At 42.0% G+C, this 14226-nt stretch overlaps 1 protein-coding gene across 1 annotated transcript in view; it reads left to right on the forward strand.

Moving 5' to 3' along the window:
• Positions 1 to 14226, forward strand: part of rnf220a (ring finger protein 220a) — a 147147-nt gene that overhangs the window by 85256 nt on the left and 47665 nt on the right. The window contains exon 2 of the mRNA XM_034887403.1: positions 8962 to 9180. Within this exon, the coding sequence (XP_034743294.1) occupies positions 8962 to 9180 (219 nt within the window). The remainder of the gene's footprint in view (positions 1 to 8961; positions 9181 to 14226) is intronic.

Below are 14226 nucleotides of genomic sequence, written 5' to 3' on the forward strand. Positions count from 1 at the left end.
AAAAAACATATCCTGTCCTTGTCATCGGTGGTGGAAATTACCAGCATATTTACTCAATTGCTGAAACCCAGCACACTTTAAGGCACTCAAGTCTTCTCTTCCCTCAAGGCTACCTCTGTTATTTGCTTATCTCTGCTGGCTGGGTTGCTGGCTTGCTTTCCAGATCACCTGACTAACTGCCAGCCAGCAGCCTGTGCCCTAATACTAAATAGATGGTGTCTTCCTGTGTGTCCACATCCGTGTTACAGCTCTCTGTCCAGATCCACCCTCATGCCCACGCTGTTTTCTAATCTTGTTTGTCAGAACTAAAGGAGCTGCCCCAGTGAGGTGTGTTAGCCACTAATGAATTTATTGCTTGATAAGAACAAGGCCCATGCTGTTCCAACTTACTGCAGTCATAAAGCAGTGGAAAAAAACTACGTAATTAACCTTTACTAGCTGTGTGCATAGGTGGTGCTGCTTGATGTGGTGCGTGTGTCGGTTGCAAAAGATGTGTGTGCAATTTCATTTGTGCTTGTTTACATGTTTGTGCCAGTGTGTGTGCAAGCCTACCTGCTGTGCGTGTGTGCGTTGTGCATTAATGGGGAGGAAATAATTGCTATTGATAACACTACAGCTATCAATTAATAGTTAATCTCGTTCTGCCAGATTAGCGCGTCATCCAATAGACTCCAGACTGACTGGAGACAATAAATACACATAGTCAATAAAACAGCAAAGCATCATAGGAGAAAAGGGAGATACATTGGGGGGTTGACACCTGCCAGGGTTCCAACGTGACAAGCTCAACCATAAAACTGATGTTGGTTACAACTTTCTACTCTCTTGTCTTATTTGGATGTAGTCTCTGAAAGGAGAAAAAAGAAAGCATGGATTCTTCCTGAGAAGAGAAGAGAATAAAAAGAGAAGAAGGAGAAGAGACATCATTAAGACTGATGTCCACACTTACCCTCGTCGTTCATTCACTAACAGGAAACCGCTTGTCGTCCAACAAGACATATAAGACCTGCTATTATTCTTCTACTTCTCCTTCTACTTCAACCACTGAGCCATTTCCTCTATTGTCAGAGACACATACACACTGTAATGGGTTATAGATAAAGGACTAATGCCTGGGCTGAGGAATAAAGATAGATGGTTGGGGAGGAGAAGGAGCAAGGAAAGAAAGAGAGGAGTGAGTTATGAGGCGGTACCCAGGGGGTTAATTTCTCACAGGCAGTTTTCATACACCACGCACACACACTCACAGTAAAGGTGATGTCTGGCCGTGCCAGGCCGGTAGCATGCTAGTTAAAAGTGAATAAGTTTATGGCCGGTGTAGGCCCTCATACATCAAGGAGCAGTTTGTTTAGCCAGCAGTGTGACAGGGTACAGTAACATGGGCAGGGCTGGAGAGTGGCTACAGCTGTGATGAATGGGACATTGCAGGAGGAATTGTGTGTGTGTGTGTGTGTGTGTGTGTGTGTGTTTGTGAGAGAAAGAGACATCAAAGTATGTTTTTAGCTCTCAAATTAATGGCGATTCCAGTATTTAATCTGTGGGATTTTTTTTTTTCCTATTTGAAGAACCTGTTTTTGAAGTTGTAAATATTGCAGACGCCCATCCGGAGTCATCTCACAGTACCTGGTGTAAAAGGATATTTCTATGTGGTATTGACAAAAAGCTTATGGGCTGCAGTATAATGTATTTCTTTTTTTTGCTTCGATTGTAGGTCTTGTTTTTTACCAGGCAGTTAGATTGATAAAAAAAGATTAAAAAGTGATTACAAAGAATTGTTCCTGTAAAGTAAAATGAATGCATTTTCTGGACATTTATTGGCTTCATTTTCTTTCTCTTTCATTTTTGAAAATTGGAAAAAGGGCAATTCCAAAGACAGTTCTGTGTTTAACTGTTATTAGTTTATAATTTTATGTTTAACATGTGGCAAAAAAAGAAGGCTAGAGAAGAAACATATCCTGTCCTTGCCTCAGGGGTGGAAATTAGCCATGTACATTTAATTGCTGAAACCTACACTTTTAATTTTAAAGATTTTATGCTACTTCTTACTTCTACTCCTCTACTTTTGAAAAACAAATGTACACTGTTTACTGTGCTACACTTATTACGCAGACACAGTTACTAGTTACTTTGCAAATAAAGATTTTACATGCAAAACTGTTCTCTCCTAAGTCCTTATCTCCTCCTCATCCTCACCCCATCCCTGTCCCAGTCTCTGGCCTGCACCGATCCAGCTGTGGATCTTACTGTACCACGGTTCTGAAAAACAATAGTGCAGTCAGTCTGTGTACGTGTGTGTCTGTGAGGCTGCAAACAATAGGCTCATTCTCACATCGCCACAATGAAAAGAACAACTTGTACTGTTCTCCTGTGCCTCTTCAGTGTGTGTGTTCTCACTACAGCCAGCTAGTTAGGGAGACAGTCAGACAGACAGATGGAGAGGAAGACGGGCCAGATCCAGGGACAGTCAGCCTGCCACCCAGCCAGCCGCCATTTCTCCCCCAATAACTCACTTTTATCCCCCTTGGAGAGGGAAAACAATAAGATATAACAATTGGCAAATGGCAGAGGCAGGCGGAGCATTACAAATGAAATGTAATGTTGTTACAGTTTGGAAATAATGAATTATGAGGATAAGCGGGGATCTGTAAAATCGCTGTAGCGATTTACCGGGGTTTCATTTTTCAACTGTATTGAATTATGGGAAATTGGCCTCAGTCAACTGCAAAATACAAAATGGGGAAAAGGGGGATGATTCACTGTTTCACTGTGTGTGTGTGTGTGTGTGTGTGTGTGTGTGTGTGTGTGTGTGTGTGTTTAAATGCATTTGTGTGCAAGCATGTTAAACCTCTGACTGTTTATCTGTCTGTGTGCATTAATGTGCACGGGTACTTGCACATTTGCGTGCATGCAGTGTGGGTTTTTCTGTGTGTCTCAATGCTGAACGTGTGTGTGTGTCTGGACATTTGTGTGTGTGTGTGTGTGTTCCTCCCCATAGACCTGTTGAGGGCTTTCTCTCGCTCACCTCGCCGCACATGTGATAAATGTCCCTTATCGCCTCTGTCATTGTAATAGCCCCACAACAGGCCAGAGAGAAAGACAGAGAAGGGGAAAAGAAGGGATGGAAAGAGGGATGAGAGAAGGGAGAAGGAGGGGGTCGGGCATGGGGGTGTTGAGAGAGTCACAGCCACAGAAAAAAAAACGGTGAGAGTGGGAGAAAAAGAAAGGGAGGGATGCCGGCATGGAATGGGATAGCTGGAGTTATCAGCCAGTCTTGTAAGGGGAAGAATACGCATCAAGCTGCCAATCATCTGGCCAGAAAATTGCTCTGAGATTTGAGTCCCCAGACGGTATGTGTGTATTTGTGTGTGGTTGTCCAGAGAGAGTATCCAAAGCCCCTGTCGTCTCGATGCTATTACTGCCCCCATCCTTCCACCCGTCCCTTCAGCCGACCATCTCACCCTCTCTTCTCTCGCCGTTTTTCAAACTCAAATTCCAAAAAAACACATCTCTTCTCTCTCTGTCACTAAAACCTATACTTAAGTTGCTTGAAACACTCTTGCCGTCAGTGGCACAGGCTATTAGAGGGGGAGGACGAGAGACACAGAGAGAAAAAGAGTAAGGGAGGGACTGATGGATAAGATAGAAGATAAAGGAGTAGAAAGGGAAAAAGAGAAGAGGGGTTAATATGTTAGCAGAAACCATTTCAGCCTCTTTAATTTTCTATTGATCTGAGCTGCAGACCTGTCCTCTCAACCCCTTTGTGTGTGTGTGTGTGTGTGTGTGTGTGTGTGTGTGTGTGTGTGTGTGTGTGTGTGTGTGTGTGTGTGTGTGTGTGTGTAGTTCAAAACCTCCAAACTGTCTGTGTACAGAACTTGTGAGTAAGAGAGCTGTCCAGTAACTCCCAATCAACTTTTCATGAACTAAGAAAAACACACTCAACGTCTTCTGATTTGTGACAAAGCATTTTTTATTTTATTTACTGCAACATGCCCACCCAACACTTATTCCTGCATTTTATCTGACAATTGGACATACATGGTTATTGCATTATCACAAGATGTTGAGATCAAATGAATTAATAAGTATGAAGAAACATAGAGATATAGAAAGAGAATGTGCTATAAAATTAATTCCACAAAGTTTCTAAAAACTAGGAACGATAAACTGCTTCCCCTTTCTGTAGTTTGATTTAATTTTTATTCTTGTGTAAGGGATTAAAATCTAACACAAATACAATTAGTGAAAATGTTTCGGAAATACCTCAATAAATTTGAAGTCACACATTTTAGAGGTGTAGACTAAATGATGGACATGGAGACAGGAGCAAAGTGTAGAGAAACATCCCCCTCTATTGGACAATGTGATATCACCAGGCAGAGGGCGGAGAGGAAAGACCCGGAAACAAGAAGGATGGAGGAAGAGATGGTGAGATGAGATAGCAGATTCATAACCATCACAATGATGTCCAATTGCAGCTGTGTGATGCAATCGCACTGTATCGTATTTGTCACACACACACACACACACACACACTCATAGACAAAATAGCCTCAGGTGTGACCTGTGCAATACCCCACTCCAGCAGATAGACATTTTTGATTTGCTCCTATCAACCGGTTTTATTTTTTCACATCCCCCCCCCCCCCCCCCCCCCCCCCCCCCCCCCCCCCCCCCCCCCCCCCCCCCCCCCCCCCCCCCCCCCCCCACTTCCCCGTTTCTGGCTTGTAACATTATACTGGGAATCGGCGACAGACAGAGAGACAGAGGCATTTCAAAGAATGTACTGTGGGTATAAAGTAGTAAGGTATTTTAGGCTAAACCAAAAATAATAAGACAAGATTTTCCATCTGGAATAGGTCTTCTCTAAAGTGGTACAAGTCAGTGTGTGTGTCAATTTGTCCTAATGTTTTCATGTTGTTGTATTTTTATTTTTACTGGTCTCTTAAATCTCATTTTAGAACAAAAGTGCTCATATAAATTATATTATGTGAGTTGTGTATAAATGATTCTCTGTGACACTATGAAATGTTGTGAAAGTCACAGTCTTGTAGTCTGGTCCTGTGTGGTGCCAGGGAACGCTGGGATTCTGGGAACTCGGGGTGACCCACAACACCCACTGTCATGAAGACGTGGCAAGAACCCAAACCACAACACAGCATCCCAAGGCGTAGGCCTGACCAGGAACTAAGGAAAGTTTTCATGATCTGGGGTTGCAGTCATTTTCCTAAGAGATCTGATACTTCAACTAAGAGAAATGACACCCAAGGAAAACACAGATTTCCCATCAACAAACTCTCAACTTAAATGTTTACTGTGAGTTTAGTTCTCATTAAACTTTCCATCTAACAGATGTCTAACAGACATTACTGATGCAGGAAGTTTGCTTTGTGTCCGTTTGATTTCTATTCCGGTGACACTCCGGTGAGAGGGGTGATATAGCAGACAGCTAGATAGATGGAAGGCCAGACTGCTCCCCTTGTATGAAGGATTATCCCCTATCCTCTGTTTGTGACAAGAGCTGATAAGGGCCTGAGAGGAGAGGCAGCAAGAGGCGGAGAGGGCTACTGACATACACACACACACACAAACACACACACACACACACACACACACACACACACACACACACATATGTGCATGTAATCCACAGCGAGAGAGATATCAATCCATCATTTAGAGCCGGGGATTCAGCAAGAGGAAATAGGTTTTCCTCAATTGCTGACAACCCAACACACACTCGCGCAAACACACACTAACCTACAATAGCATCTGCTGTACAAAGGGCTCATGGGGCTTGAGAGTTGAATAGGGCTGTTTGAATGACTGTTCAATTTCATCTATTTATCTGATTTACATTTGGCTATTGTTGTCACCACGGCTGTATATCTACATGTTTAGAGCTGTTATTGTGTCTGAATGACATCAGTGTCACTAATAGAAACCATGAATCTAAATGTTCTAATGATAGCTATCTCAACATATATATATATATATATATATATGCATTGTTGAAATGAAAAAGAAGGAAATGTTAACCAGTGATTTCCATAAAGATTGAACCAGAAAACACAATCCTTGTTTAGAGCTTTTATTAGCAAAACCTGACTTCTTAAGAATCTGTCATGTATTTGAAAAAAAAGGTGCAATGACACTGCTGACAATTGTCTTAATTTCTTGTCAAGGTCGTACTTTCTCATTTAGAACGGATTAACAAGATTCTCAAGATGAAATATGATGTTAAAATGGGAAAAATTTTGCAATGTCCAATCCCATTCTGTCCTAGGGAGGCCTGTTCTTGAAATTTTAAAGGGAAGAAGAAATGTTGCGAAAGGCAAACATAAAAAAGGTGCTACAATGCCAAAAAAGGTTCCACCTCTGAATTTGTGCACATAAGCATGAAAATCCCCGCTCCTCTTCTCAACATGACCACAGCTCTTGAGGGATAGGTACGAGTGAGTGTTAACATGGACTTGATAAGTGTCTTATCCTCATGAGTAGAACCTCAGCGCTGAAGAGATAGAACGTATCTTGTTGCTTCTCTCTACTTTATTTGGTCCTTCCATTGGTCCTCACTGTTGCCTTAAACATATGCACTGATATCTGCGTGGGTAAGAGAAACAGAGGAAATTGTGCTATTGATTACAGTTTGCAACCACAGGTCAAAGAGAGAACATGTGCAAGAGGAGTGGAAGAGCAAGAGGAGGTGTGTGTGTGTGTGTGTTGCTGCAGTGGGAAGTGGTTAAGGAGGTGCCCAAGGGTCCACAGGAGGGGGCTTTGAGATGACATAATACTCTCAATCACAATCTCGCAATGGCTGTAAAGAGCTCAACTTGATTTCTCAAGATCTTGAGCACAATGTGTTGATATGTGTGATTCATGTAGGGAAGAGTGCTCTTGCTGTGGATTTTTATAAATGAATTTACCAATCTTGAATTATTTTAGCAGCTGGGGTGTGTTTCCCTGCAAATATACAAAAAATTAATAAATAAAGGAATTTAGTGTTTTGGCATATTTTGAGATAAAAATGGAAGGACTTTCACCAGACCCCTTTTATTTTTTATTAAATTATGCGGGAGTGTTCAGTTTTTCTCTAAAACATCCTTTTTGGCTGCTTGGATAGAAAAAAACACAGCAAGAGAAGAAGGAAAACCTGGTTAAAAAATACAAGGGGACAGAGGAGGTGAAAGAGATACAAAGAGTAAGGAAAGAAATAATCCAGTCCTAGTGGGACAAAGACAAAATGTGTAAGAGAGGGAGGGTGGATTTGGCACCACATTGCTAAGCGCCAGGTTAGGTGGCAGGGCCATTTGGCGAAGACGCCGGTGCTAGACTTGATGGATGAGACCAACTGCAGGCTCTTTTCTCTTGTAACTTTAAAATCATTAAGCCTCTTACACGGCCATGCAGATTTTTATAGCCACCTCAGACAATCTGTCGCTTGTTCGTGTCTTTAGATCAGCAGGATTGGAGAAGGCACACAGAGGGAGGACGTGGTCCATGTCTCTTAATAGTTGTATTGTGGATTTAATTTAATATCAATTTGAATGGGTAAGATCTAATGCCATTTTATGTCTTACTTTTTTGTTTAATTATTTTTGTAAAGAAGCACAATATAGGGGTTTTAATAAAGGTTTAATATGAAAGGGTTCAAAAGATTTTAGGCTAAACATTTTTTTAATGTTTTCATTACTTTTTGGGCTGATTATTTTACCCCTGAAATTGTCTTTGCCAAACACAAACACAATAAGCCTACCATTAGAAAATGTACATTCTCTGCCTTTGGACAGCCTATTCAGAATGTTTTTTTTTTTACATTATTTATTCACATCTTCTAAATGACATTCTTTCATGTGGATTTTTGCTTTAGCTTTCAGACATGCATACATTTCACATCTCATCCCTGACGATCCTGCTATCACAAGGCAGGTGAAGATGAAGTGCAGGTACGCAGAAGGTAATCTGGCACAGAAAGGACAGCATTGACATTGATCTAAGATTTTAATCTGCTGCTCCTCTTTGCCGGGCACGTTTTGCAATAACAAACACAGCTAGGTATAACGAGGAGATCCAAGGTGCGGATATGAGTTCTATTAAGGAAACCCAGTTAGCTAAGACAAACTTTTACCCAGCAAATGAGGGCGATGCACACAGTGACATAACATAATCAGATTGCTTTTTTTTATTGTATCCTTCTCCCCCCCCTTTATTTCTCTATGAGAGTCTGAATGTGTGTGAGTGTATTTAATATATAAAGGCCATTAATGTTAATGACAAACCAGAAGAATGAAAAAACATAGTGGGTGTTCCTGCGATGCGCTCTAAATATTATCAATAACAGCTTGTGTACATAATGTAAGTGTGCACATGCCTCAATCTATCCATCCATCCATCCATCTATCCATCCATCCATCCCTTTCATTTTGCCTCCACAGGCTTCCTCCTCCGCTGTTAGGATTCAATTAACACAGTGCAGGCAGCCATGGCACCCTCATTAAAGCTAATTAGTTAAAACATCAGCCAATCTAGCGTTAATTGGCTTTGGTAATTAATTCAGCTGCAACCATATGAAAGCAGCAGGGAGAGAGATAATGAGAGGGAGCGAGAGATGGAGAGAGGACAGAAGAGGGTGGAATCAGAGGAGAGGGGGAGAGTGAAAGGAAAGATAAAAGACCAGAAAATAAAAGAAAAAAGGAGAACAGATGAGAGAGATAACTCAGAGAGGTAATGTGAAGGGCAGCCTTATTTCTGTTGGTGCTTGTGTGGGGGGGGCTGTTGCACTGACATGCAGCCAGATTGTTTGTCAGATAGAAAGATGAACAAAATTAACTTCTCAAGATTAATTGATTAATTATTAATCCTTTCAATAGAAGATAGAAGTGTAAATTCAAACAAAAATGTGTGTGTGTGCATGTGTGTGTGTGTGTGTGTGTGTGTGTGTATGTGTGTGTGGGTGGCGATTAGGGCTGAGTCAGGCTGTCTATTTCAAACTTGCTGATGCCCCTCTTTGCCAAATGACGCGGCACGTACCCGTGGTGATGAGGCCCCTTTGGGATGGAAATGATTGCCGACAGGCCTCACGCCCACACCTCTCCGTCAGGTATCCCCCTTCCTCCGGACAGCTGAGGAAGGAGAAATGGAATACAGACAGTGAGCAGAGAGAGGAGACGAGTGAGGGCATAGGTCAGTGGAAATAAAATAAATAATGTATCTTCAAATTATTTTTCTTTCATTGCATCTCTTTTTCAATGGCAATTTGATTATACACCAACAAATAAGAAAGCAATAACGAAAAATGCAGGATTCTCCAAAATCATACCAAACAGGTAGATTTAAAGAGTAATAAGATAAGTAATGGATATTTCAATTTCAGGTTCAGCTTATTTTTTTGGTACCCATGGGTAAACTAGGTTTACAGTCTAAGAGGCAGGACATCTTTAAGCTTTGAAACATTGAAAACGTATAAGACAGACAGTAAAACATGGATAGAAAGAATAGAAAACAGTACATGTCTGTAGTGCTCCTGCGTTTTGTGCAAGTAATTCCAATTCTACAGTTTGGATATAGTTTGTAATGGAGTGATTGCTGCTGGGACAAAACTATTTTTGATAATTCTGCAATTTGTCTTTCTTTGGGGTTCAAAAGGCCCAATCTAAAATAATCATCATTGTGAAATATTATATATATAAGAGAGGACATATATATAAATATATAAAGTGAGGTATAACATAAGATTTTAAATAGCACAAGAAAGTTTAGTAATATTTGTTTTTCTTCCTTTTTTCCTGCATTGGTGTGTGTTTGTGTGTTTGTGTGTGTGTGTGTTGTGGGTCATTGGAGTCTTGAATTGAGATTTAGCCTATAGCGGCTAGTTGTGCCTCTGCTCTGTGGGTCAGTGCTTGGTTAATGTTCCATTAATTTACTTCTTTCTTCCTCGCTACTGTGTCTCTCTAACACAATCACACCCCCTCTCACACACACACACACGCACACACACACACTGACAAGGTGATTGATTAAATAAACAGCTGTCAGTAGTTAGAGATAACCTCCCCAGCATCACACTGCTGTCTTTCAGACAGGCACACGCACACGTGCAGTATAGTCCCAGGAGTAAAAACCCACATTACACATGCTGACACACACACAGGGATCATTACATGACCATTTCTCAGCTTACGTTTCAAACCAGGCAGCTGATGATTCATGACTTGTTATCTTGGTGTTTTCCCATTTCATTACCTAAATCCTCCAAATTTCTTGTACATTTCTTTACATTTTTAGTTTCTATTAAAGAGCAAAGTGGGCCTGAAAATGCTGTCCACCAGGCCCAACCCTTTTCCCTATGACATAATGAAAAAAATATCCTACATGTAGTAACAGTCACAGTGTTCCCAGGTTGCCAAAATGTCCTGTCCATGTAAAATTAATCTTATCTGATTTACATTTCACTCTTTCTCCCAGTGCAACATGTACACAGAAATAGTCCCTTGACTTAAACAGACAGCAAACACATCCACACTGCTGCTACTTCTACTACTACTACTACACACACACACACACACACACACCCACACACACACACACACACACACCTTTCCCCTCTCTATCCCTCTATCTAGCCATCTCTTCATCCCTCCTCTCCACCGCACCAACATTTCATTTGCTTTTCTAAAACTGACAACCCCAGGGAGCTAGGGGAGGGATAGTGAAAGAGCCTGGTGATGAGTTTTGAGCAGGGCGTGGAGGAGTGCTATTTAAAAGCACCATGCATCATTGTCAGGGAGTGAGAATGTGCAAACACACACACACACACACAGTCAGACAGACACAGGAAACACACACATGCACGGAGAAGCACAACGCGGCACGGGTGGCAAACTGAAGTTGACCCCCGTTCCATTTCATCAAATGTCCTCCGAATGAGCCGCACAGCCTCATCTGTTTTTCACACACACACACACACACACACACACACACACATACACACACACACACACACAGAGAGAGGTAGTGATCAGCCTAGTGTCTAGCCTGCTTAAATCACAGCTCACTTAAGAGAAAACCATATCACCTCACTGGGAGACGCAGACACACACAAACCTTGCTAGTCCCATTTGTGTTAATGCGGCCCCTGGTTTGGGGCTTTAGGGCTCATATTTGCCATTATGGAGATGATGGCTTTACGGGGGCCTCTCACCTCACCTTGCGTTGGTCAGGGAGTAGAGAGGGGAGAGTCGAAATGAAGGCTGACACCTTGGTGGGATTTATTTGATTGTGGATGCGAGGCGGTGTCATTCCGGAGAGGGGGTAAAATAAGGGGGGATGAGATGGAAGGAGGAGGGCTGGACCCCTTGGCTAAGTGAAAAGAAGAAGAGAGGATGGTGGTGTGAAGGGAGAGAGGAAAAGGAAAGAAAGAGAAAGAAAGAAATAACGGAAAGAAATAGATTGAGGAGGAGCAGAAGTGGCCCCTCTTTCCCTTCCCGTGAATCAAATCAAATTCCCCTTATCGCACATTATTTGAAGAGGTTATCGGGCGCGGTAATGCGGTTACACACCAGGCCGCGGCTGAGAGATTTCCTTGTTTACCGATGTTGGCGGGTGTTATACCTAACTGGCCGGACGAGTGGCGAAGGGAGGGGGTAAAAGGAGGAGGAGGAAGACGAGGAGAAAAGAGGGGTAGCGGGCATAAACACTTGATGCATGTCAGAAAACTCATTTAGGGTAACAACAAGGAGGGGGAAGGGTAGTGCGTGTGTGTGTGTGTGTATATATATGTGTGTAAGTGTGTGTGTGTGTGTGTGTGTGTGTGTGCGCACAAACAAGGAGAAGACAGTTGTTCAAGGACAGAAAAACAGCCTCTACATGTAGACCCTTTGTAATTCCTTTTGGGAAATGTGCTTGTGTGTTTTGCGAGTGTGGATATTGCAGTGTGTGTGTGTGTGTATGTGTGTGTGTGTGTGTGTGTGTGTGTATACGTGTGTGTCCACCAGCATTATGTATGTGTGCCAACTCATAAATCTGGCTCTCCTCTTTTCTGACTCTTATTGTTGTGCTTAAATCCAGTTTACATGCTCAGTGTTCATTAGCTGATTGTGCATATACTTTACAAGTGTATTCAATCCCATGCAACAGACTTAAAAGATAGAAAATGGTCAAGTTCATCGCAATTCCAACATTTCTGCGTTTCTTTGTAAATATTCCATCCAACTAGTTAAAAAGAGGACACATATGAAAGGAAAAGTTTCCTTAAATTGCTGATTGCTGCAGCACAATATTCAATCCAAAAACATACATGAGATATATTTATTTATTTTCTGATTTCAAGAACAGTCCAACATTCAATCTCTTGTTTCCCGGGAGAAAGGAATGATGGGCGAGATAAAAGCGAAAGGATGACACGCAGTACAGGTCATTAAATAGGATTTGGACCAACAGTGTTGTGAGTACATGGTGTGCCTCTTAGCCCATTGAGCCATGAGGACACCCCAAATGGTTTTTTATCTCTGGCCCCATTGAGAGCAAGTATTGAGCTGACAATCCCTGTTCTCTCTGGAGGTGGCCTTTTACCTCAGCTCATTGTAGTCTGTGACTTGGAGCCTGCGCTATCTAGAATCTATTGATTCCCACTTCATCTGGACCAAAGCAACACAGGAGAGGGTAGAGAGACATAGAGAGAGTAAGAGGGAGAGTGTGTGTGTGTGTGTGTGTGTGTGTGTGTGTGTGTGTGTGTGTGTGTGTGTGTGTGTGTGTGTGTGTGTGTGTGTGTGTGTGTGTGTGTGTGTGTGTGTGTGTGTGTGTGTGCGCGCGCGCGTGTGCTTGCCCAGCATTGAAGTAAAACGTGTCAAAATGGATTAAATTCGCTTCACTATGTCTATGATTATGACTGACTGACATTTGCCACATTTGTCATCTGTCACCCCAGCTACTGAAACCTAAACTAAGATTAAAAACAAAGGAAAGGTTACAAGGACCAAACCATAGAGAAAGTAAGGTTCTAAAGGAAGGAAAGCAGGAAGGAAAGGGAGAATATTAGGATGAAAGTATGGGCAAATGTCAAACAATGCAATCGCAAAGAAAAAAGGGATGGAAATAGAAAGATTCTTCCTCTTTGCTCTCCACTCTTGCGTATGATCTAGCTTTCTCCGCCTCACCATCTGTGTCTTTAGTTACCTGTCTACCTTTCTTGTGTGTGTGTGTGTGTATGTATTCCTCATTATTTTATTTAATAAATTTAATTCCCACTTTCATGGGAAATATATTACTTTTTTTCAAATCCCTATTAGCTTAAAAAAGTATACTTAACATGGTTTAATATTATTGATGATCTTGCACTGATGTATTTCAGATGTCGGCTCACAGAAACAACGCTTTACTTCTGTTTCTCAGTTCTAAAACATATTCAAGTACAATCAAGTTTCACACGCTTTCAAATCTGTGATTGGCTTTGACAATAAAAGATAAGCATGTGCATTGTTGCTGGGAATATATTCTTGTATGCATTGCCCAGACTAAATCTCACAGCTACAAGAGGAATTAGGGACTCTTTGGATTGAATTACAGCAGCCAAAGTGTCCATGTCAATACTACAGCAGCCAGTAAATAAATCAGACAGAAGATACAAAAAGTCAGTGGCTATGCTTTTGTGACATGAACAAAAACAGCAAGAGCCATTCAGTGGATCAAGTGACAGAGATGAAAAAGATAGAAGACAGTGAAAGAGGAGAGAGTGATAGAGAAATGGTCGGGTGTAATACAGAGAGAATAAGAAAGAGATCTGGAAAGAAAAACAAAAGGGTGAAAGCAGGAAAATAGGAGATGGAGGGAGCAAGAAATCGAGCAAAGTAGAAAGACAGATGGAAGGATTGAGAAAGGAAGATAGAAGGAGAAGAAAGTCTGAGAGAAAGATAGATGAGACGATCCATCTTGGCACATTAGGGGGATCAAGCCTACACTCCATCATGGTTGTAAGAGAGATGCACACCTCCTCTCTCCTCTCCTCCATCCACGCATCCATCCATCCCTCGTTTGCTCCGCCAGCCGGCATTTCCCTGAAGAATCTCAACACTAAAAAGTCCTGTCAGGCCTATTTCCATGTTATTGTCCAGCCCCTTCCCTCTTCCTCCTCACCCCCCTCTCCCTTCTCTGACTCTGATACCTTCCCTCTTCTCCCAGAGATTAAACGCACCCATGTTGCGCCGCAGGGTGTGTGTGTGTGTGTGTGTGTGT

This window comes from Etheostoma cragini, chromosome 12 (assembly GCF_013103735.1).
Source record: "Etheostoma cragini isolate CJK2018 chromosome 12, CSU_Ecrag_1.0, whole genome shotgun sequence".
NCBI lineage: Eukaryota > Metazoa > Chordata > Actinopteri > Perciformes > Percidae > Etheostoma > Etheostoma cragini.